Source organism: Helianthus annuus, chromosome 14, assembly GCF_002127325.2.
Source record: "Helianthus annuus cultivar XRQ/B chromosome 14, HanXRQr2.0-SUNRISE, whole genome shotgun sequence".
NCBI classification, from domain to species: Eukaryota; Viridiplantae; Streptophyta; class Magnoliopsida; order Asterales; family Asteraceae; genus Helianthus; species Helianthus annuus.
Window position 1 is genome coordinate 163545816 of NC_035446.2, and position 22720 is coordinate 163568535.

The 22720-nt window shown below is 42.1% G+C and overlaps 1 protein-coding gene across 1 annotated transcript; it reads left to right on the forward strand.

The window, feature by feature from the left end:
* The first annotated feature begins 1072 nt into the window (after positions 1–1072).
* LOC110907749 lies at positions 1073–21509 on the forward strand. The gene is made up of 7 exons (XM_035983153.1): positions 1073–1165; positions 2278–2979; positions 3211–3275; positions 7861–8755; positions 10231–10240; positions 10707–11356; positions 21117–21509. Exons 1-7 carry the CDS (start codon positions 1073–1075, stop codon positions 21507–21509), a joined length of 2808 nt encoding a protein of 935 aa, XP_035839046.1.
* The last annotated feature ends 1211 nt before the right edge of the window (positions 21510–22720 follow it).

Genomic DNA, 22720 nt, shown 5'->3' on the forward strand with positions numbered 1-22720 from the left:
AAGGCCCTAATCGACAACGCTGTTCAAGCAGCTTTAGATCGACAATATACCGAGTCTCAAAGCAGAACCGTATCAAAACCATCCTCCAAACCAAAGACACACTCCAAACCACTCTCCAAGCCCAAGAAAGACGACGATAATCACTCGTCCGATGAGAACAGTGTTCGTCGTGATCGAGAATATACTGATGCATCTGGTGCCAAGGGCTGCACCTACAAGTACTTCGTGTCTTGTAAACCCCGAGATTTCACAGGGGAAAAGGGTGCCGTCGATTGTATAACCTGGCTGGATGAGATGGACACCATTGTGGACATCAGTGGGTGTGCGGAAAAGGATGTGGTTAAGTTTGTGTCGCAGTCGTTTAAGGGCGAGGCCCTAGCTTGGTGGAGAGCGTTGGTTCAAGCATCGGGGAAGTCTGCTCTGTACAAGATGACATGGGAGGAATTTATTTCTCTCATTAAAGAAAATTACTGCCCTCAGCATGAGGTGGAGAAGATCGAGTCTGATTTTGTGTCATTGGTAATGACAAACCTGGACTGCCAGGCCTACTTGACGAGCTTCAATATGATGTCTCGCTTGGTTCCGTATCTTGTAACTCCGGAGCCAAGGAGAATCGCTCGTTTCATTGGGGGTTTAGAACTCGCTATAAAGGCGAGTGTGAAGGCCTCTCGGCCAACGACCTTTAGGTCTGTGACTGACCTCTCCTTGTCCCTCACTTTAGACGCGGTCCGTCTGAGGACGCTAAGGAACAAGGAGGCAGAAAAGAGGAAGCGTGAGGACGATACCTCACGAAGGTCGGGTAAGAAACACCGTGGGAACGGTGATGGCAAGAGAGGGGCGGAATCGAAGAAAGATGGGCAACAATCTGGAGAGAGGCCCAAATGCAAAATCTGCCAGAAATCCCACTTTGGGAAATGTAGGCAAGGGTCGAACTCACAGTCCCAGCAGAAGTCTTTTGCCTGTGGACTGTGCAAGTCCAGGGACCACAAGACTGTGGACTGCAAGAAAATAAAGGATGCAACGTGCAATGGTTGCAACGAGAAAGGGCATATCAAGAGCAACTGCCCTAAGAATGCCAGAAAGGCGGAAGAAAACAAGAAGACTAATGCGAGAGTCTTCCGTATGGATGCAAGGGAGGCAGTGCAGGACGACAATGTTATCACAGGTACTTTTCTCGTAAATAATATTTTTGCAAGAGTACTTTTCGATTCTGGCGCTGATAAATCCTTTGTAGACCAAAAATTTTGCAAACTATTGAATATGCCTATCAAAACCCTAGACGTGAAATACGAGGTAGAGTTAGCAGACAGCACAATAGAAACCGTCTCCACTGTTCTAGAGGGATGTGAAATGTCCATTAAGAACCACTCTTTTCCTCTATCTCTACTTCCCTTCAAACTGGCGGGTTTTGACATTGTTCTGGGCATGGACTGGCTATCCCATAACCAGGCCCAAATCGTTTGCAACAAAAGGCACATAGTGCTAAAGACTCCGAGTGGTGAATCGCTTACCATTCGAGGAGATACATAGTATGGATTGCCCGAGAATGTAACTATGCTCAAGGCTTCTAGATTTTTGAAAAGAGGCTGTGTCATTTACATGGCTCAGGTGATAATTGAAGAGCCCAAGCCAAAGATAGAGGACCTTCCTGTTATTTCTGAATATCCCGAAGTTTTCCCCGAAGAACTACCTGGTTTACCACCAGATAGACAAGTAGAATTCAGAATAGACATCATTCCTGGAGCAGCTCCCATTGCTAGAGCACCTTACAGGCTAGCTCCAACTGAAATGAAGGAATTAAGAACCCAGCTGGATGAACTGCTGGCAAAAGGTTTTATCAGACCTAGTTCGTCTCCCTGGGGAGCACCTGTCCTGTTTGTTAAGAAAAAGGACGGATCGATGCGTCTGTGCATCGATTACCGTGAGCTAAATAAAGTCACCATCAAGAATAGATATCCGTTGCCAAGAATCGACGATCTGTTCGATCAACTACAAGGGGCGAGTTACTTCTTAAAGATCGACTTGAGGTCGGGCTACCATCAATTAAAGGTCAGAGATGAAGACGTGCATAAAACAACATTTAGGACTCGCTACGGTCACTACGAGTTCCTAGTGATGCCTTTTGGGCTCACAAATGCACCGGCTGCGTTTATGGATCTCATGAATCGCGTCTGCAAGCCGTACCTGGACAAATTCGTCATCGTCTTCATCGACGATATCCTTATATATTCAAAGAATCAAGCTGACCACGAGAAACACCTCCGTTGTATTCTCGAGTTGCTACATCGTGAGAAACTCTATGCCAAATTCTCTAAATGCGAATTCTGGCTACGAGAAGTCCAATTCTTAGGACACGTTGTAAGCGAGCGTGGTATCCAGGTGGATCCCGCTAAGGTAGAGGCGGTCATGAATTGGCAAGAGCCAAAGACGCCTACCGAAATTCGTAGTTTCCTGGGGTTAGCAGGATACTACAGGAGATTTATTGAAAATTTTTCAAGGATTGCTGCGCCCTTAACTTCCCTAACCAAGAAGAAAGAAAAGTTCATTTGGGGCCCGAAGCAGCAAGAATCTTTCGAAATCCTGAAACAAAAGCTAAGCAACGCTCCTGTGTTGACACTACCGGAAGGTACAGATGAATTCGTAGTTTACTGCGATGCGTCGCACACAGGCATGGGATGTGTGCTTATGCAGAAAGGCAAGGTTATTGCCTATGCTTCGAGACAATTAAAGGTGCACGAAAAGAATTACACCACCCATGACTTGGAGTTGGGTGTCGTTGTATTTGCACTGAAATTGTGGAGGCATTACCTATATGGTATCAAGTTCGTGATCTATTCTGATCACAAAAGCCTTCAACATCTATTTAATCAGAAGGAGTTGAACATGAGGCAACGCCGTTGGATGGAAACCTTGAATGATTATGATTGTGAAATCAGGTACCATCCCGGCAAAGCGAATGTGGTCGCTGATGCCCTGAGCAGAAAAGAAAGGATGAAACCCATCCGAATCAATGCTAAAAGCATTGAAGTCAGGAACGATTTGATTGAAGGGATATTAGCTGCACAGCGGGAGGTTGTGTTAGAAGCTAATTATCCTAAGGATAAGTTAGGAGTAACTGAAGAGCAGTTAACTCTTAGCAAGGATGGAATCCTTAGATTGAACGGACGAATATGGGTTCCGATTTATGGAGGACTATGAGATGTTATCCTCCAGGAGGCCCACAGCTCCAAATATTCTGTCCATCCTGGAGCTGATAAAATGTATCAGGACTTAGGGCGAACTATTGGTGGATAGGCTTGAAAAAGTCTGTAGCCGCCCATGTAGCAAAGTGCTTGACTTGTGCTCAAGTCAAAGCCGAACACCAAAAGCCATCTGGCTTGCTACCACAGCCCGAACTCCCCGAGTGGAAGTAGGAGTGCGTAACTATGGATTTCATTACCAAGTTACCCAAAACAAGGAAAGGAAACGACACAATATGGGTCATAGTCGATAGGCTGACTAAATCAGCTCATTTCTTACCCATCAAGGAGACGTATAGCTCCGATATGTTAGCCCAACTTTATGTTGATAAGATTGTAGCCTTACATGGCATACCTGGGTCTATCATCTCCGACAGGGATACTAGGTACACGTCTCATTTTTGGAAGAGTTTCCAGCAATCTTTGGGCACGCGTTTGAACTTCAGTACGGCTTACCATCCACAGACGGACGGTCAGAGTGAGCGTACCATTCAGACGTTAGAAGACATGCTGCGCGCATGTGCTATAGATTTAGGTGGTAATTGGGATAAGAACCTACCCCTAATCGAATTCTCCTACAACAATAGCTACCATACTAGCATAAAGGCTGCGCCTTTCGAGGCATTATACGGTAGGAAGTGTAGATCGCCTGTTTGTTGGGCGGAAGTGGGAGAGGTCCAATTATCAGGACCGGAGATAGTTTTCGAAACAACGGACAAGATTGTCCAGATTCGAGAGCGTCTCAAGGCTGCCCGAGATAGGCAGAAAAGCTACGCTGATCCGAAGCGCAAGGACCTTCACTTCGAAGTAGGTGAAAAGGTGTTGCTTAAAGTATCGCCCTGGAAGGGGGTGATGCGTTTCGGTAAGAAGGGCAAACTGAGTCCGAGATACATAGGACCTTTTGAGGTCATCGAACGCGTCGGTCAGTTGCCTATAAGTTGAACTTACCAGAAGAGCTCAATGGAATTCACAATGTGTTCCACATCTGCAATCTAAAGAAGTGCTTCGCCGATGAGTCATTGGTGATTCCACACACAGATGTGCATATAGATGAGAGCTTGAAGTTTGTAGAGAAGCCTTTGTCGATCGAAGACCGACAGGTGAAAAAGCTTCGAAGAAAGCACGTAACGATTGTAAAGGTCAAATGGGATGCCCGTAGAGATCCCGAATACACGTGGGAAGTGGAAGCCACGATGAAAGAGAAATACCCTTATTTGTTTGAGTAAATCTCGGGTCGAGATTTATTTTAAGGGGGTGAGGATGTAACACCTCGAAATTTTGTGTCCAATAATGTGTTAACACGTGTCATTAACTTACACGTGGCATTTGATATTGAATAAAGGACTAATGTTGACGAACCTTGAAAGTATATAAATTCGAGGGTTATATATGTCAAACAAGGGTAAGTATACTGTATAGTAACCCTAATCGATGCTCATACCTTCAAACGAATAAATCATGGATCGTACGGAAGCGAAACGCGGAAGAAAGTGAGAGATTACAAGCTACAGGGGGTTAACTGTGTCAACATGTTTAATTATACCTATGAGTGACCCTTTGACGTACCCGAGGCTTTGTAACAGTAAAATACGCTCACTAGAATGTACTGTATAAATTCCGCGAAGTTTCGTTTTAAAACGAGAAAGTTATGACCAAATTCGTATGAGAAGGGTTAAAAGCGTCAACAAAGAAAGTTAAGACTTTCCAAATAAATAACAAATTAACCAGGGACTTGACAATGCGGGTAAATAACACGAGGCCCTTAGTTGTAAATAATCGAGGGCCAAATCGCAAAGTTACCCCTTCAAACCCGAAAGGTCAGGTTAATAATTACGAAAGATTTCGTTATTAATTACCAGATTCTGATCATGATTACAAAAGATTTAAAAATTATGAAAATCCAACCTCTCGCGGGCCGCGTAAGGTTTTGGGATAAGTTGAGGCGGGCCGCGAGCCTCCTAATGAACGCGTCTGATTTTTAAACTTCAGGCGGCCCGCGTAAAAGGTGCATGGTTCTTCCATGCGGGCCGCGTGGGACGCCCAGATGCAGAAAGTTTGGACTTGCATGCCTTTTGAGCTTGTGAACGATCATTTAGCCAATAAGTGAGGCATGGGCGCCCCCTACTCGACCTATAGCACCTTGGGACACCTGCCCATGATCCATACTCAGTTGTAGGGTGTGTTCTGATGATCTAAGAGCATTTCTTGCACTATAAATAGACCTTCAATGTTCACAACTTAAACACACCTCAAACACACTCTTCTGATCATACTTGGAGCTCTCAAAGCTTTCTCTTATCATTCTTAGTTGTGCACAAGTCTCTATAAGTATTCCAAACCTTTTATGGTTTTGTTTTTGCTTAGTTTAGCCTAAAAGTCAATCCGTCGTAACTAACGATTGACTTTGCGATAAATCACAAATGGTCCAGTGAATTGTCGGATCAAAAGTAGTTATGTGTTGGTATTTATGTCGGATCAAATGTCGAGTCAAACGTATATTTAAAAAGTCAACAGAAAGACATTTTGCGATTTCTTGCATAATCTGTAATGTAGTTGATATGTAACTAGTTTTGATGTTCATAAAACATGATATTAAGTATATAAACTTGTCTAAATTCGTTTGATTCGGCCATTTGCTATATTGACCCGGTTTGGAGCCGAAAGTTGCAAAAGTTTGACTTTTGCTTTGACTTCAGTTCTGACCCATTTTAGTACAATGTAGATATGCCTTAGGACTCTCTTAGGACCAGGTTACATGATGGTATAAGCATGTGTGATCGGTTCATTGTTTGTCCAAGTCTTTTACGCATTTCCGTTAATTGCCTAAAAGTTGACCGTAACGCCTTTTATAAATTAAAACGAGAATTTCGGGCACATGAAAGGGTCATGACCTTGAATACTGATTTCTAAGCATGTCCCTAAAGTTTCACGTCAATCCGAGGTCTAGAATAGGAGTTATGCTAAAAAGCGCAACTAAAGAAAACTTTTGTAATAAACGGCGCAATTAGCATAACGCCCATCTAAACCAAGATTTCGTCACCAAAACTTTTACCCACTGTTGTAAAGTAATATTTTGGGAATTTTAAAGATTTTTAATTATTTTTGACCTGCTCATAACCTACGGTTATGGCATCGGTTCGGTAAATACCGAATACGCCCTTTTTGGCCATAAAATGAGTTCTACAAGGTCTTTTGACCCGATTCCAGTTACTACTGATTTTAATTAATAAATAAAGTGTTTTAGACTTTATATACTGGTCGGGAAACTCAGATTCCCTGTAGAACTCGAAAAGCTCTTTAAAAGTCTTTAAAATGACCGAAAAACCCCTACGAGGCGTATAACGAACTTAAACTCGTTACGGGCATCACGGAAGGTATCCTACTGATACCACAACCTCTTTAAGGCATATTGACTTATGAAACAAGCGTAGGACTCTCACGGTTACCCGTTGCGCCTATTGCGCGCACGGTTCGGCTTATGTAACTAGTTTACATAAATTAGCCGATACGGGTCAAACTATATTATTTTGACCCCAAAATCTAGAGTGTGAATATTTAACCCATATAAAACAAGTCTCTGAACTTGTTGGGGCAGAATCGCATTCCATTCTCGGTTTTCGCCTTTTCGCGCGATTAAACCATATCTATATTTTGAAACCAACCGGTCTAGGCTACGGCTAATATAAAGACCCGTTAGGATTCTAATAGGTTATTTAAAACCTTCGTTCCAGAATAGGAGCCCCAGTAAAGGATACTTGCAAAGTTACTAAGTATCCCTTATATGGGCTTGGGATACGGTATAATATTTACCGCTTGATTGAGCATCAAATCTTCCATCGCTTAGGTGGTTAATTGAATAATTTGACCGGCTCATTTAAATAGTCTTGTTACTTAAAAGCCTTTGGGGGGTTAATGACCATGTCCCGGATATCCTTGGCATCATTCGATAAAATGGCCACGACCTCGACATCCCGGTGTAGGCATACACCCGGAATTATGTCAATACTATTATTAAAAGACGTAGCCGTTGGTTTACCCACCACGGTTTTACGCAATGTGGTGTGTCTATTGATCTTTAACCCGGACAGGATCCGGGCTACTGAGCGTAAAGAAGGAACATGTAATTCGTTCACAAGATTATAATTTTAAATAATTTTCCCAAGTTATAAAAGAGTTTGTGCCTTGTGCATTCAAATCAATTTTTAATAAACATTTTTCAAAATGTGTCGGTTGAATGTATTTACCAGTGTAAACTGACGTATTTTCCCCAAAAAGGTTAAGTGCAGGTACTATACGTAATCGGCTGGTAATAGCTTCCTAGCATCACGAAAAGTCTCGCAAGCTTGATGCTGTATCTGTTGAACAAATACTTTATTGTTATTTTGATCCCCTGTGGATACATTCGACTTTTGTAATACACTCGATATTACAATCAAAGGTTGAACTATATATTTATATTTAAGCTTCCGCTGTGCATTCATATAATTGTGTGGTTTAACTATATTGTTGCCAACTACGTCACGGAAATCCCCCACCGGGCCCACCGGTGATACACGTGGAAATCGGGGTGTGACAGGTATACTGTACATCCAGGAAACAATAAAATGTACCAAGATTTAAGAAATAATTTCTGGTGGATAGGAATGAAAAAGGACATAGCTGAATATGTAGCCAAGTGTCTTACTTGTTCACAAGTTAAGGCAGAACACCAGAAACCTTCAGGACTACTACAACAGTTAGAAATGCCTGTATGGAAATGGGAACTCATAACAATGGATTTTGTTACTAAGTTACCCAAAACCAGAAAAGGTAATGATGCTATTTGGGTAATTGTGGATCGATTAACCAAATCAGCTCATTTTCTACCAATAAAGGAAACCTTTAGCATGGAAAGGTTAGCCAAGTTGTATGTAGATGAAGTAGTATCCTTACATGGAGTCCCACTCTCCATTGTATCGGATAGAGATAGTCGTTTCACTTCCCGTTTCTGGACAAGTTTCCAGGAGGCAATGGGAACTCGACTCAATTTAAGTACCGCATATCATCCTCAAACGGACGGACAAAGTGAAAGGACGATACAAACAATGGAAGATATGCTCCGAGCATGTGTAATTGATTTCGGTGGTAATTGGGATAGCCATTTGCCATTAATTGAATTCTCCTATAACAATAGTTATCATTCGAGCATCGAAGCTGCTCCATTCGAAGCACTGTATGGACGCAAGTGCAGAACTCCCGTATGTTGGGCAGAAATAGGAGAAAGTCAATTATCAGGTCTAGAGATTGTGCAAGAAACCACTGACAAAATAACACAAATCAAGGAAAGACTGAAAGCTGCTAGAGATCGTCAGAAGAGCTATGCTGACAATCGTCGCAAACCACTAGAATTTCAAGTAGGAGACAAAATACTTTTAAACGTTTCTCCTTGGAAAGGAGTAGTACGATTCGGTAAGAAAGGTAAACTAAGTCCAAGATATGTTGGACCATTCTCAGTGATCCAACGAATAGGACCAGTAGCTTATTGTTTACAACTACCAGAAGAATTAGCAGAAGTTCATGATGTGTTTCATGTATCCAATCTAAAGAAATGTCTATCAGACGAGTCCCTGGTAGTACCTCTTCAAGATATAGAGGTAAATGAAAAGCTGAAATTCGTAGAGAAGCCCCTACAAATAGAAGACCGGAAGATCAAGTTTCTTAAACACAAACGACTAGTGTTAGTGAAAGTCAAATGGGAATCCAGGAGAGGACCCGAGTACACTTGGGAACTGGAATCAGAAATGAAGCGAAAGTACCCTCATCTATTTCAGTAAATCTCGAGGACGAGATTTTTCTCAGGGTGGGGAGGATGTAACAACTGTCACTAAAATCAATAATTAGGACGATAATTAGCTATTAAGAAAACCCTAATTAAGACACCCAAGTAATGTGGCATTAGCCCTAAAATTTTCGGAACAATTGGAATCAGGATCAGGACCCCTAAAACTTAATGGGGTAAACCCTAGTTTAATAATTATCTAAAATAGAACGTTGGATGTTCTGATTGGCCAAATTTGTGGATCACCAAAGCTAGTCCCAAGTCTAGGCAGCCTATGAATTAGACTGCTTAGCTTACGGACCGTAAGGGATCAGGCATACGGTCCGTAAGGGAGTCCCAAAAATTTCTATAAATAGCTGACATTGGCACTTAACTGTTGAAGTTGAAACGACGCATAAACAGTCTGTGTACGTCAAGTTATTTCGAAATCAGTTCACCACACACACACGATCACGAGGTGCTGCCGCAATCAGGGTAATAACTCGATCGCTATTACGATTCAACGTCCGATCGATTATAACTATCCAACAATTGTCTGGGTGCTGCTCAAATTGAGCTTGTACTTTGATTATTCGTCGTGATTTCGACTTGAATATTAGAGTGCTGTTCGAATCCGGACTATGCTCTGTTATTCGTTGTGAATCCGATTGAATTATTGAGTATTGCACTCATTAATCGTTGTGAAGGTTTAATCTCGTGAATTGACGTAACTGCTGTATTAGTTACTAACCCGTTTCTGTGTGCATTGTGTTAAATTAGGTTTAATCAAGGATAAAACAGTAGGCTTATATCTTGCTCGTTAAATCTGCAATGTGAATCATTCTCTTTTTATCAACTGTTTTACAAAACTCCAAATTATTTTCAAAGTTATAATTACAGGGATTAAGTCTTTGTAATCACCAAGTTACAGCCGGTATGTGGGGTTTTGTATACATTACTTGATAATCTTCAACATTGGGGCAGCCAATGGTTGATATGACCATAATCACAGACACCACTGGACAGGTGGGCCAGTGGGTCAAGTGGTAAAGTACCGTGGGTAGTTGGTTTGATAATCAGAAACAGTGCAGTTGCACTTGATACTGTGAATTATAACTAATGTGTCGTTTTAGTAAAATGAATGATTCACTCAGTATTTCCCCGCTGACAAAACCTTTTTCAAACATGTTTCAGGTGATATACTGTGAGCAAAGGAAGAAGTGCCGTAACGCACTCCCAGCTTAGGAAAGTGGCTCAGTGTAAATAAATAAAAGAAACATGTTTTGAAAATAAAGATTTCCCTGGGAAATCACCTCGTTGTAAATTTCGGGAGTTATCCCTAAAGTTATAAAACGGGCAGTTTAAAGTATTGAAAGATCCTGTTTTACAAAACTTCCGCTGTCGCCTAAACTTAAATACCGCAGGATTTCTGTCCCGCGGCTCCTGAAACGGGTCAAACCGGGTCGGGGGCCGTGACAGTGTGACAGGTTGGTATCAGATCCAACACTGAGGGAATTAAACACTAGCCTTTTGTGTTTAATCTCAGTGCACAAATTGCACATTCTTCGAGTTCCAAGTCTAGACATTGAACATAGGACAAACTCTGTTTTGTTTTATTTTATTTTGAGTCTTTTATTATGTATTGGTCGTTATCTTATTAATGTTTGCAGGTCAAAATGCCACCAAGATTTCTTCGCGGACGAGGAAAGGCCCAGTCACGGGTCACGACCATGAAGCTGGACCTTCGCACATGCGTACCCCGTCCATCACCATGAGCACTAGCCCACAAGAACCATGGCGGATGTATGTTGAACCAGGGAGGCGCTCCGTCTCCGTAAGCTCTTCGCTGTCTTATCTGCACTCCTTCGGGCCGCAATCTGAGAACGAGCCCGACAATCAACCGCCAGCTTTCATACCACTGCAGAGATCGAACTCGCACCATGCGTATGGCGACCCCACTCCAATCTTCCAGAGCCGATTCAACCCGGCTAATATCTTCCCTGAACTCGTGGGTCATAACCCACTTGGACCTGAGGATCATTTCCCAGGTGACCCCGCTGATGACATGGACGAAGACACGGATCCAGTGGAGCCCGCGTCCGGAACACCCAACCACCCGATTGAGATCTCCGACGGGTCATCGTTTCACGGATCACCTTATCGTGGTCCCGACAGCTATCAAGAGAGATTCAAACAGTGGGATTGGTATTTTACCCCGTCCGAGCACTCGTCTCCCCATCAGCAGCAGCAGCAACAACAGCAGCAGGATCCTTCCCAGGATTCTCGATTCAGGGCAGTCACGCCGCCGCCACCACCGCCAGTAGAGCAGCAACCGCCTCCGGAGCCACCGAGGCGGAGAAGGTCGAATGCACGAATGTCTGTGCGAGGAGGAGTCCGTATTAGTACTCCTCAGCCTTCAAGTGGCAGCCATTATCCGCCACTTCAGGAAGAAGACCCACAGATGGGAGGTCCATCAAGCCCCATTCCAGAAATCAACTCAGTACCTGCGGCACCACCATTGGGTTTTGATAACCCAATTCCTGCATACGCCGGCTCAGCGGCGTATAACCCCTTTGAGCAGCCGGCACATACCCACTACAACTACAACTATGCTAGTGTGGACCCATACCAAGAGGCGTGGGACTACAATGCCAGTCACCCTGAGGGGCCTTATGGATGACTTTGGACTACTGGTTACCCGACTTATGGGTACCAACATCTGCCACCTCCTCCACCTGTGTATCAGCCGCCGCAGCCACAGATAATTCCACCTGAGCGCCAGCAGGAAGTCCTTGAGAGACTGGACCGTTGTGAACGGGAAATTCAGATTGAACGCAGACACAACAGAGGATTCTTCAAAGGACTATCAGATCTGATCAAGGGAAAGTCCAAAAGGAGGGATTATTGAAGCTCCTTGTTATTTTTATTTAGTTGTAATTCAGTCCCTACGTGGACTGTTTGCTTCAGTATTCAGCTCCTGCGTGAGCTTGTCATTTTGTACTCTGCTCCTGCGTCGGCATGTTTGGTTAGTTAACCCCTGCGTGGGTTTGTTCTTGATTTCCGCCCCTGCGTGGGCATTTATTTTCGTAGAAGTCCCGTCTTGGGCAAATGATTGTACTTGCTTGAAACAATTATGAGATGTTTTAGTTAAGTTTTCATTTTTATCTATTACTATTAATTATATGCATAAAACATAAAAATAAATGAAAATTTAAAAAGATCTGCCATTATATTAAATTGGTAAAATCTAAAGAGAACAGAGACCTAGCCTTATGATTCATAAAACAAGGCCAAGATGGTAGTTCCATAATTAGGTTAAGATCCATAATTAACATCTCAATTTAGGACTATTCTGTGTTAATTATTTAAGAATCTTGGAGGTAAAACCTAGCCTTTGTGTTGTTGCAAACATGGGCAAGATGGTATAACCCACATAATAGATTCCAATTATTGTTAACATCTGTTAGTATGTTAACGATCTTGGCAAATTGTGAATCAGTAAAGTCACACAGGCCATCCCTCATAAAGGGTTAATTTTAAATTCCCTTAATTATTTAGCCGCTTCTTTGAAGCGAAGTGCCTATGGGCAATAATTAAATGTCCTCTGTGACTAAGGACAGTGGTAGCTTATGACTCCCTGTTAACAAATGGTAATTAACTATGATTCAAACCTAAAACACCTAGATACTATAAAATCCTAAGGTTCTAACAAATTAACCTAAAATGGCAATTTAAAACCTTGGTTAATAAAACATAAAATACTGTAAGAGCCTTTAAGTAAAAACCTTGTCCATCATTTATATGTAGCAATTGAAGCTACATGGCTGGATCCGATGAAGTCAATAGCCATCCAGTAGGAAACCGTAATGATGCTAAAATCCTAGTAACGGGTGCTGAGCTAAAAGCAATTGTTAATGATGCGGTCGCAAAAGCCTTAGAACGGCAGTACAGTGAGTACAGTGAGACCCGTAGTAGAACCCTATCTACACCGCATGCTAAACCAAAGAATCATTCTGAGGCTCACAGCAAACCACCACCTACCCCACCCAAATCTAAGAAAGATGATGACCGACTTTCCTCAAATGAAAACAGTGTTCTCCCCAAGAAGATTGTGTTTGATGATGCCCCACGTGCTAAGGGTTGCACGTATAAATATTTTGTGTCTTGCAAACCCCGGGATTTTAATGGGGAAAAAGGGGCAGTAGATTGTATGACGTGGCTTGATGAAATAGAGACAGTTGTAGACATCAGTGGTTGCGCTGAGAGGGATATGGTTAAGTTTGCATCCCAGTCATTTAAGGGTGAGGCCCTAGCTTGGTGGGGGGCGTTGATCCAGGCCTCTGGAAAGGTTGCCTTGTACAATATGTCATGGGAGCAATTTGTTGCTCTTATCAAGGATAACTACTGCCCTCAACATGAGGTTGAGCGGATAGAGTCTGATTTCCTATATCTGGTTATGAAAAACCTAGACTGCCAGGCATACCTCACCAGTTTCAACACCTTGTCTAGATTGGTTCCATACCTGGTGACCCCAGAACCAAAAAGGATTGCGCGTTTCATTGGGGGTTTGGCCCCAGAAATTAAGGCCAGCGTGAATGCCTCTCGACCTACCACATTTAGATCTGTAACTGATTTATCTCTGTCTCTCACTCAAGATGCAGTGAGACAAATAACATTAAGAAATGCGGACTCTAAAAAGAGGAAACGTGAAGATGACAGTTCACGTTGATCAGGCAAGAAACATAGGGGGAACCGTGACCACAAGAAGGGGTCTGAAGCCAGGAGGAATGATCAACAGTCGAGCGATAGGCCCAAGTGCAAGGTTTGCAAGAAGCACCACTTTGGGAGGTGCAGGTATGAACAGAAATCCCAACCCAAGGCGTGTGGGATATGTAAGTCCACTGAGCACATAACTCTTGAGTGCAAAAAGCTGAAGGATGCAACCTGTTACAGTTGCAATGAAAAAGGGCACATCAAGACCAATTGCCCAAAGATCGTAAAGAAGACTGAAGATGGGAAGAAGACCAACGCTAGGGTCTTCCAGATGAATGTGCAGGAGGCCATCCAGAATGATAACGTCATAACTGGTACTTTTCTCATTAATGACGTTTACGCAAGAGTATTGTTTGATTCTGGAGCAGACAAATCCTTCGTAGATGATAAATTCTGTGAACTATTAAGATTGCCTGTTAAAGCCTTGAAGGTAAATTATGAGGTAGAGTTAGCAGATGGGACTTTAGAAACCGTCTCGACTATGTTAGATGGATGTGCCATATCCATTAGGAACTACTCTTTTCCTCTATCCCTGCTACCCTTTAAGTTAGCCGGCTTCGATGTAGTATTGGGCATGGATTGGTTATCGCATAACCAAGCCCAGATTGTATGCAATAGGAAGCAAGTAATAATCAAGACTCCATCTGCTGAGCCACTCACCATTCAGGGAGACACACATCATGGATTGCCTGAGCAGGTGTCTATGCTCAAAGCATCCAAATGTTTGAAGAATGGTTGCGTCATTTATATGGCACAAGTGACCATTGATGAGCAGAAGCCCAAGATTGAGGACATTCCCGTTATATCGGAATACCCTGAAGTTTTCCCAGAAGAACTGTCTGGTTTGCCACCAGATAGGCAAGTGGAATTCAGGATTGACATTATTCCAGGAGCAGCTCCTATAGCCCGAGCACCGTATAGGCTAGCACCAACAGAGATGAAGGAATTGAGAACGCAACTAGACGATTTGCTAGCCAAAGGTTTTATAAGACCTAGTTCGTCTCCTTGGGGAGCACCGATCTTGTTTGTCAAGAAGAAGGATGGGTCGATGCGTTTATGTATCGATTACCGAGAACTCAACAAGGTTACCATTAAGAATAGGTATCCTTTGCCCAGGATCGACGATCTATTCGATCAACTTCAAGGAGCAAGTTACTTTTCCAAGATCGATTTGAGGTCAGGATATCATCAATTGAAGGTTAACGATGAAGATGTGCACAAGACTGCGTTTAGGACTCGTTATGGTCATTGCGAGTTCCTAGTGATGCCTTTTGGGCTCACTAACGCACCTGCCGCATTCATGGATCTCATGAATCGCGTCTGTAAGCCATATTTGGACAAATTTGTCATCGTCTTCATCGACGACATTCTCATTTATTCCAAGAATCAAGCTGACCACGAGAAGCACCTCCGTTGCATTCTGAAACTGCTTCAACAAGAAAAGCTCTATGCCAAATTCTCTAAGTGCGATTTCTGGCTACGTGAAGTCCAATTCCTTGGACATGTTGTCAGTGAGCGTGGTATCCAAGTAGATCCCGCTAAGATAGAAGCTATCATGAACTGGCAAGAACCAAAGACGCCTACGAAAATTCGCAGTTTCCTAGGTTTAGCAGGATACTACAGGAGATTCATCGAAAATTTCTCTAGAATTGCAGCACCCCTGACTTTGCTGACTCGCAAGAATAACAAGTTCAATTGGGGGCCTAAGCAGCAAGAGTCATTCGACATTATGAAGTAGAAGTTGAGTAACGCACCCGTGTTGACGTTACCTGAAGGGATTGATGAATTTGTAGTTTATTGTGATGCCGAGATGGGTTGTGTGTTAATGCAGAAAGGCAAAGTCATTGCCTACGCTTCACGACAATTAAAGGTGCATGAGAAGAATTACACCACCTATGATTTGGAGTTGGGTGCCGTTGTATTTGCACTAAAATTATGGAGGCACTATTTATATGGAACCAAGTGTGTGATCTATTCCGATCACAAGAGCCTCCAGCACTTGTTCAACCAGAAGGAATTGAACATGAGGCAGCGACGTTGGATGGAAACTTTGAACGATTATGATTGTGAAATAAGATACCATCTAGGCAAGGCCAATGTAGTCGCAGATGCCCTGAGCAGAAAAGAGATGGTGAAGCCGATAAGGATCAATGCCAAAAGCATTGAGGTCAGGAACAGTCTGAATGAAAGGTTGTTAGCTGCACAGAAAGAGGCAGTGTTAGAAGCTAACTACCCTAATGAAAAGCTAGGAGTAACCGAAGAACAGTTATCCTATGGCAAGGATGGAATCCTGAGGCTAAATGGAAGAATATGGGTTCCTGTTTATGGAGGACTTCGAGACGTCATCCTTAAGGAAGCCCACAGTTCAAGATATTCCGTCCATCCTGGAGTGGATAAGATGTATCAGGATGTGAAGGCAAATTATTGGTGGATAGGCTTGAAAAAGTCTATAGCCACCCATGTGGCTAAATGTCTGACGTGCGCTCAAGTCAAGGCTGAGCATCAGAAACCGTCAGGTTTGCTGCAACAGCCTGGAATTCCCACCTGGAAATGGGAAATGGTGACAATGGATTTCATCACCAAGTTGCCTAAAACACAGAAAGGAAATGACACTATTTGGGTGATAGTTGATCGACTGACTAAGTCAGCACATTTCCTACCCATTAAAGAGACTTTCAGCTCCGACATGCTAGCCCAACTGTACGTGGATAAGATTGTATCCTTGCATGGCGTACCAGTATCTATTATCTCCGATAGGGACACCAGATACACGTCTCATTTCTGGAAGAGTTTCCAAAAGTCTCTGGGTACGCAATTGAATTTTAGTACAGCTTATCATCCTCAGACGGATGGGCAAAGTGAGCGTACTATTCAAACCTTGGAGGACATGCTTCGTGCATGTGTGATTGACCTAGGAGGAAGCTGGGATAGGCACCTACCTTTGATTGAGTTCTCCTACAATAATAGCTACCACACCAGCATTAAGGTTACGCCTTTTGAGGCACTATATGGTAGAAAGTGCAGAACACCCATTTGTTGGGCAGAGGTAGGAGAAGTTCAATTATCAGGACCAGATTTAGTCTTAGACACAACGGACAAGATTGCCCAGATTAGTGATCACCTAAAAGCTGCCCGTGATAGGCAGAAGAGCTATGCTAATGAAAGGCGAAAGCCCCTCAAGTTCGAGGTTGGTGATAAAGTTTTGCTCAAAGTATCACCATGGAAAGGGGTAATGCGATTTGGTAAGAAAGGTAAGTTAAGCCCAAGGTACTTTGGACCATTCGAGATCATCGAATGTGTAGGATCGGTGGCTTATAAGTTAAACTTACCAGAGGAGCTTAGTGGTATTCACAATGTGTTCCACATCTGCAATCTGAAGAAATGCCTAGCTGATGAATCACTAGTCATACCGCATACAGATGTGCATATAGACGAAAGCTTAAAGTTTATAGAAAAACCTGTGTCGATTGAGGACCGACAGGTAAAGAAGCTTCGAAGGAAGCATGTACCCATCGTCAAAGTCAAATGGGAGGGCCGCAGAGGTCCTGATTATACGTGGGAATTGGAATCCACAATGAAAGAGAAATACCCTCAATTGTTTCAGTAAATCTCGAGGTCGAGATTTCTTTTAAGGGGGTGAGGATGTAACACCTCGAAAATTCCTGCCCATTGAAATAAAGACACGTGTCATGAGAGACAGACGTGTCAGAAAAACCGGATCAAATAAAAAGATGTATGGTAGGATTTTAGTAAAAAGGGCGTCATGTTATTAAAAATACCTCTGAACGACCCAAGGGCGACATGTTATTAAAACACCTCTGAGCGACCCGAATTTATAAATCCCAAGATCCTTAAATCGCTTGATAAACATCTTATATGTTAACCGGTTGTTCCAAATAAATAAAGTTCCATCTTTTATGTGGACTCGGGATTGGCAGGATTGTTACTACTAAAAATGCTGAATAAAATTCTTGTAAAAAAGAATCAAAATAGTTAATTACATTGGCCAACTAATATGAGAATCCAAGGACTTGTTCTTGGTATTTCCGTCAAATTAAAGTTGCCATAAGATTCCAAGGTGCCAATGTTCATGCAAGCATGCAAAACCTGAATTGGTGGGCCCTACAGTGCAGTAAAAGCCTGATGTTTCGGCACTTCAAAGTTGCATGGTCAAGGCTTAGAAATTTAAAATTTTTTTGTCCTCTGACCATCGGTTACGGACCGCAAGGCCCTAGGCTTACGGTCCGTAAGGAGGGTACCTGGGCATTTTCAGCAAAGGTCGGTTACAGACCGTAGCCATTTCGGCATACGGTCCGCAAGAGATGCTTACGGACCGCAAGGCCTTAAGCTTACGGTCCGTAAGACTGTCGCTGGCAGCAGATTTTGGACAGATGCCTGTCCAGCCCGTTACACCGACTTAAAACGATGGTTTTTGAAATCAGGGGCTTGCTAGGCAGTATTTAGCCCTCTAGGGACACTTGGGGTGATCCCCCAACCATTGTAGAGTTGCTTGTCATAATCTTGGACCATTTAGTTCACTATATAAGGGCATGAGGTGGTGACCATTTCATTTGCTCACTTGAAACTTTGGTTCAAGACTTCTCTGGAGCTTTCCTGGACAGCAACCAACTTTCTTTAGGTCCCTAATCCTTCCTAGGACTCTTGTAAGTGACCCTAACCTCCCTTAATCCATTTTAGCTTAGTTAATTAGTTAAAAGTCAAACCGTCGTAATTAAGGTTTGACTTCGTGATTAATTTAAATGTGCTCTGTCAAATCACGAATTAAGAATACCTTTAAGTAGGTAATTATGTGGGTAACAAACCCTTAAAAGGGTATTTCCAGATTCCCACTCTAAGCATGTCAATTGTCGACTCAAAGCTAACTTTAAAAAGTCAACAGAATGCTTAAATCCAAATTAACTTATAATTAGCAATGTAGGATGCATGCAACCTGTTTTATCATTAATATAACTTGGTAAATAATGTAAGAACATGTTCCAACATGTTCAACTCGACAATTTTCTGTTTAGACCCGGTTTGGAACCGAAAGTCGCATAGTTTGACTTTCGCTTTGACTTTCAGTTCTAACCCGTTTTAGTCAAGATTAAGATTGCCTTAGAGCTTCTTTTGGACCTAATAACATGTTAGTATATCCTCCTGTGATTATACAACTTGGTTCATTAGATATCTTGTTCACATGCATGTTTCCGTTAAATGCCCATATGTTGACCATTATGCCCAAATGCCCAAAAATCATGATTTTGAAAATATAAAAGGGTAGACATCTTAGTTACTGAATTATAGACTTGTCCCCAAAATTTGACATCAGTTTGAGGTCTAGATTAAGAGTTATGCTCATTAGCGTAATTTGAAGCTTTCTTAGTAAATAGTTAGCGTAGTTAGCATGTAACCTACCTAGACCCAAATTTTTATATCAAAACTTTATACCCACTGTTATATAAAGATTTTTTTTATTTATTTTTAGGCTGAGCATAACTTAAGGTTTTAAGCTTAATTCGGCTATGCCGGTTTTGCCCTTTTCGGCTATAAAATGAGTTTTACAAAACCTTTTGACCCCAAACCTTTTCCTACTGATTTATTATGTTAAATATATTATTTTGAGCCTTCTGAAATTATAAAAATATCAGCTTTTCTTTTAAAACCCAGAAATGGCTCCAAATCGCCTTTTTAGGCATTTTTACGACATAGTATATGTCAAAACTAGTTTATATACATAAGGTTTAATACCTACTGATATATTTAGTAAAATTTCATATTATAACAGTAAACTAAAGTTGAGAACTCAGATTTCCCGTTTTGACCTTTTAAGCTTATGTGAAATTACCAAAATGCCCTTATGAGGCGTAAATGGAGTTCAAAATCATTTGGGGCATAATAGGCCATATTTTACTGATGTTACAACATATTTGGTGCATATAATCTCAGGAAACTTGTATATGATTTATATGGTTTCCCGTTATGCACTTTCGCGTTCGGATCGGCTTCTGTGACTAGTTTACGCACATTAGCCGAAACTGGTCAAACCGTATCATCTTAGTCTCTAAAATCCAGTATGTGTTTAGTTTACCCATGTTATACAAGTATCCAAGCTTGTAGGGTCTAAGTCACATTCCTTTCTGGTTTTCGCCTTCCTCGTGATTAAACCATATTTATCCTTCGAAACTAACCGGTCTAAGCTTAGGCTATGTTAAAAGACCCGTTAGGATTCTAATAGGTTATTATAAACCTTCGTTCCAGAATAGGAGCCCAGTAAAAGACACTTGCATTTGCTTTTGTGGTTTATACTTGCTCAGGTAAATACTTTTAACTTATTTTCCCTTATATGGGCTTGGGGGTACGGTATATAAAATACCGCTTGGTCGGGCAATCGACCCTAACTCATTAGTAGTCGGGTATTATCAATGTGACCCGTTTGAAAACTAGTTTTGTTTGTTTTACGCCTTTGGGAGTTTAATGACCATGTCCCGGATATTCTTGGCATCATTTTAAGAAATGGCCACGGCCTTGACACCCGGGTGTAGGCGTACACCCGGTGATGTGTCCATATTTATTAAGGTATAAACGTTGGCTTCCCGCCGCGGACTTATACTGAGTGGTGTGTCAATTAACCTTAAACCCGGCACGAACCGGGCGACTGAACGCATAACGAACATGTAATTCTTTTACAATATTAAATTTGATTAATTATTCCCAAGTTATAAAAAGTTTTGTGCCTTGTGCATTCAAATTAATTTTCTAAATGTTTTCAAAATGAGTCAGTTAAATTGTATTTACCAGTGTAAACTGACGTATTTTCCCCAAAAAGATTAAGTGCAGGTGCTACACGAAATAGGCTGGCTTCTCCTTAGCATCATAGAGTCTCGCAAACTTTGGGATGCATTTATCTGTTGAACAATTTTCTCCTTTTTATTCCGATCCGCCTTTGGATCTATTTCGACTACTTGTGATACTTAGATATTACATTTGTTGGTTGAAGTAAATCTATTTTTATTGCTTCCGCTGTGCATTATAATTTGTGTTGTTTGACAATGATGATATCAACTACGTCACGATACTCCCCCACCGGGCCCACCGGTGACACGTGGAAATTTGGGGTGTGACAGGTTGGTATCAGAGCCAACACTGAGTGAATTAAACACTAGCCTTTTGTGTTTAATCTCAGTGCACAAATTGCACATTCTTCGAGTTCCAAGTCTAGACATTGAACATAGGACAAACTCTGTTTTGTTTTATTTTATTTTGAGTCTTTTATTATGTATTGGTCGTTATCTTATTAATGTTTGTAGGTCAAAATGCCACCAAGATTTCTTCGCGGACGAGGCAAAGGCCCAGTCACGGGTCACGACCATGAAGCTGGACCTTCGCACAGGCGTACCCCGTCCATCACCATGAGCACTAGCCCACAAGAACCATGGCGGGTGTATGTTGAACCAGGGAGGCGCTCCGTCTCCTTAAGCTCTTCGCCGTCTTATCTGCACTCCTTCGGGCCGCAATCTGAGAACGAGCCCGACAATCAACCGCCAGCTTTCATACCACTGCAGAGATCGAACTCGCACCATGCGTATGGCGACCCCACTCCGATCTTCCAGAGCCGATTCAACCCAACTAATATCTTCCCTGAACTCGTGGGTCATAACCCACTTGGACCTGAGGATCATTTCCCAGGTGACCCCCGCTGATGACATGGATCATCATCATCATCATCTAGTTGAACCGGGGGTTACGGTTGGGATTGTTCAAGTTGAAACGAGTTGCGTTGCATGAATTGTTGGAGTGCTTGAAATTGTTGCATTTGTTGAACTTAGGATGTTTGTGAGAAGGCATTGGGTGATTGTTGGTAACCCGAAAACGTAAATGGTGGAGACCCCCACGAAGGATCCATAGTCGGAGTGTAAGCGGGACTAGAAGAAAAGTTAGGTTGGTTCGGGTTGAGATTGTTCGGGTTGGGGTTGTTTGGGTTGAATGGATTCATGATTTGTATAAAAAAAAGGAGAGTGGTTTTTTATAAAAATGGATGAGAATGAGAGAAATGTGAGAAGTAGAGGGTTATATTTAAGGTAGAAAAGGTTTTTTTTTTTTTTTTTTTTTTTTTTTGTAATATTATAGCCGTTACCCAACGGCTAACATTTGAAAACATGGGCCCGTGATAATCGTCTTGGGGACGCCGAGTTTAACAGGACGGCCCAAGGGGGGTGGTGTGGGGGACCGGCGCCGGGCTTCGCCGGACCTAAGCCGACCCCCATACCCCTTGGTTTAAGTTACGTTCCATATTTGCTGCTCATATTCACATGCTTTTCAACTTTCATTTAATGACATACAAGCCCCTGGACCTTCTTACTATCATGTTTCTTGTGTTTTCAAGTTAACCGTAAATCCGACATACGTCTCAATGAGCATGTTTTATTTGCGTATCATCTTTGGGTGTTTATGCTTCGTCACCGAGCATCTTAACTTCACCATTTTAAGCTATTAACCTGAAAAACCATGAGTACTCGTAGTTATCACATTCAATGTATATGATTACTTAAAAACGCAATAAAACATGAAATATAACACACATTATCACGCGGTTTTCACCCTCTCATCAGTGTATTATGTCGATGATTTGTTTTGGCAACATGTTTCCTTTTTTGTGTAACATTTATGATTGATTCTGTGCAAATGAAGGCGGAAGGAAGCTAAGATGGAAGAATCTAAAGATTATATGGATATTACAACCATCTTCTTGTGTTGTGGGTAATACACTACTTAGCAAAAAAGACTAGTTTTCTTGGGTAAATTAATGTCTTATGTAGGTGGTGGTATTATGGAGATGTGTTCGTTTTGTGTTCTTTTACAATTTTGATTGCTAATTTTTACACATAACCCGTATATTACAGCTTGCGCCTTT

Coding starts and splice junctions, on each gene's coding strand:
- LOC110907749 (XM_035983153.1), top strand. CDS start 1,073: ATGCCAGAAAGGCGGAAGAAAACAAGAAGACTAATGCGAGAGTCTTCC. Junction 1,166..2,277: donor GGACGACAATGTTATCACAG/GTACTTTTCTCG, acceptor TGTATTCTCGAG/TTGCTACATCGTGAGAAACT. Junction 11,357..21,116: donor CGCCGCCGCCACCACCGCCA/GTAGAGCAGCAA, acceptor TAATGTTTGTAG/GTCAAAATGCCACCAAGATT.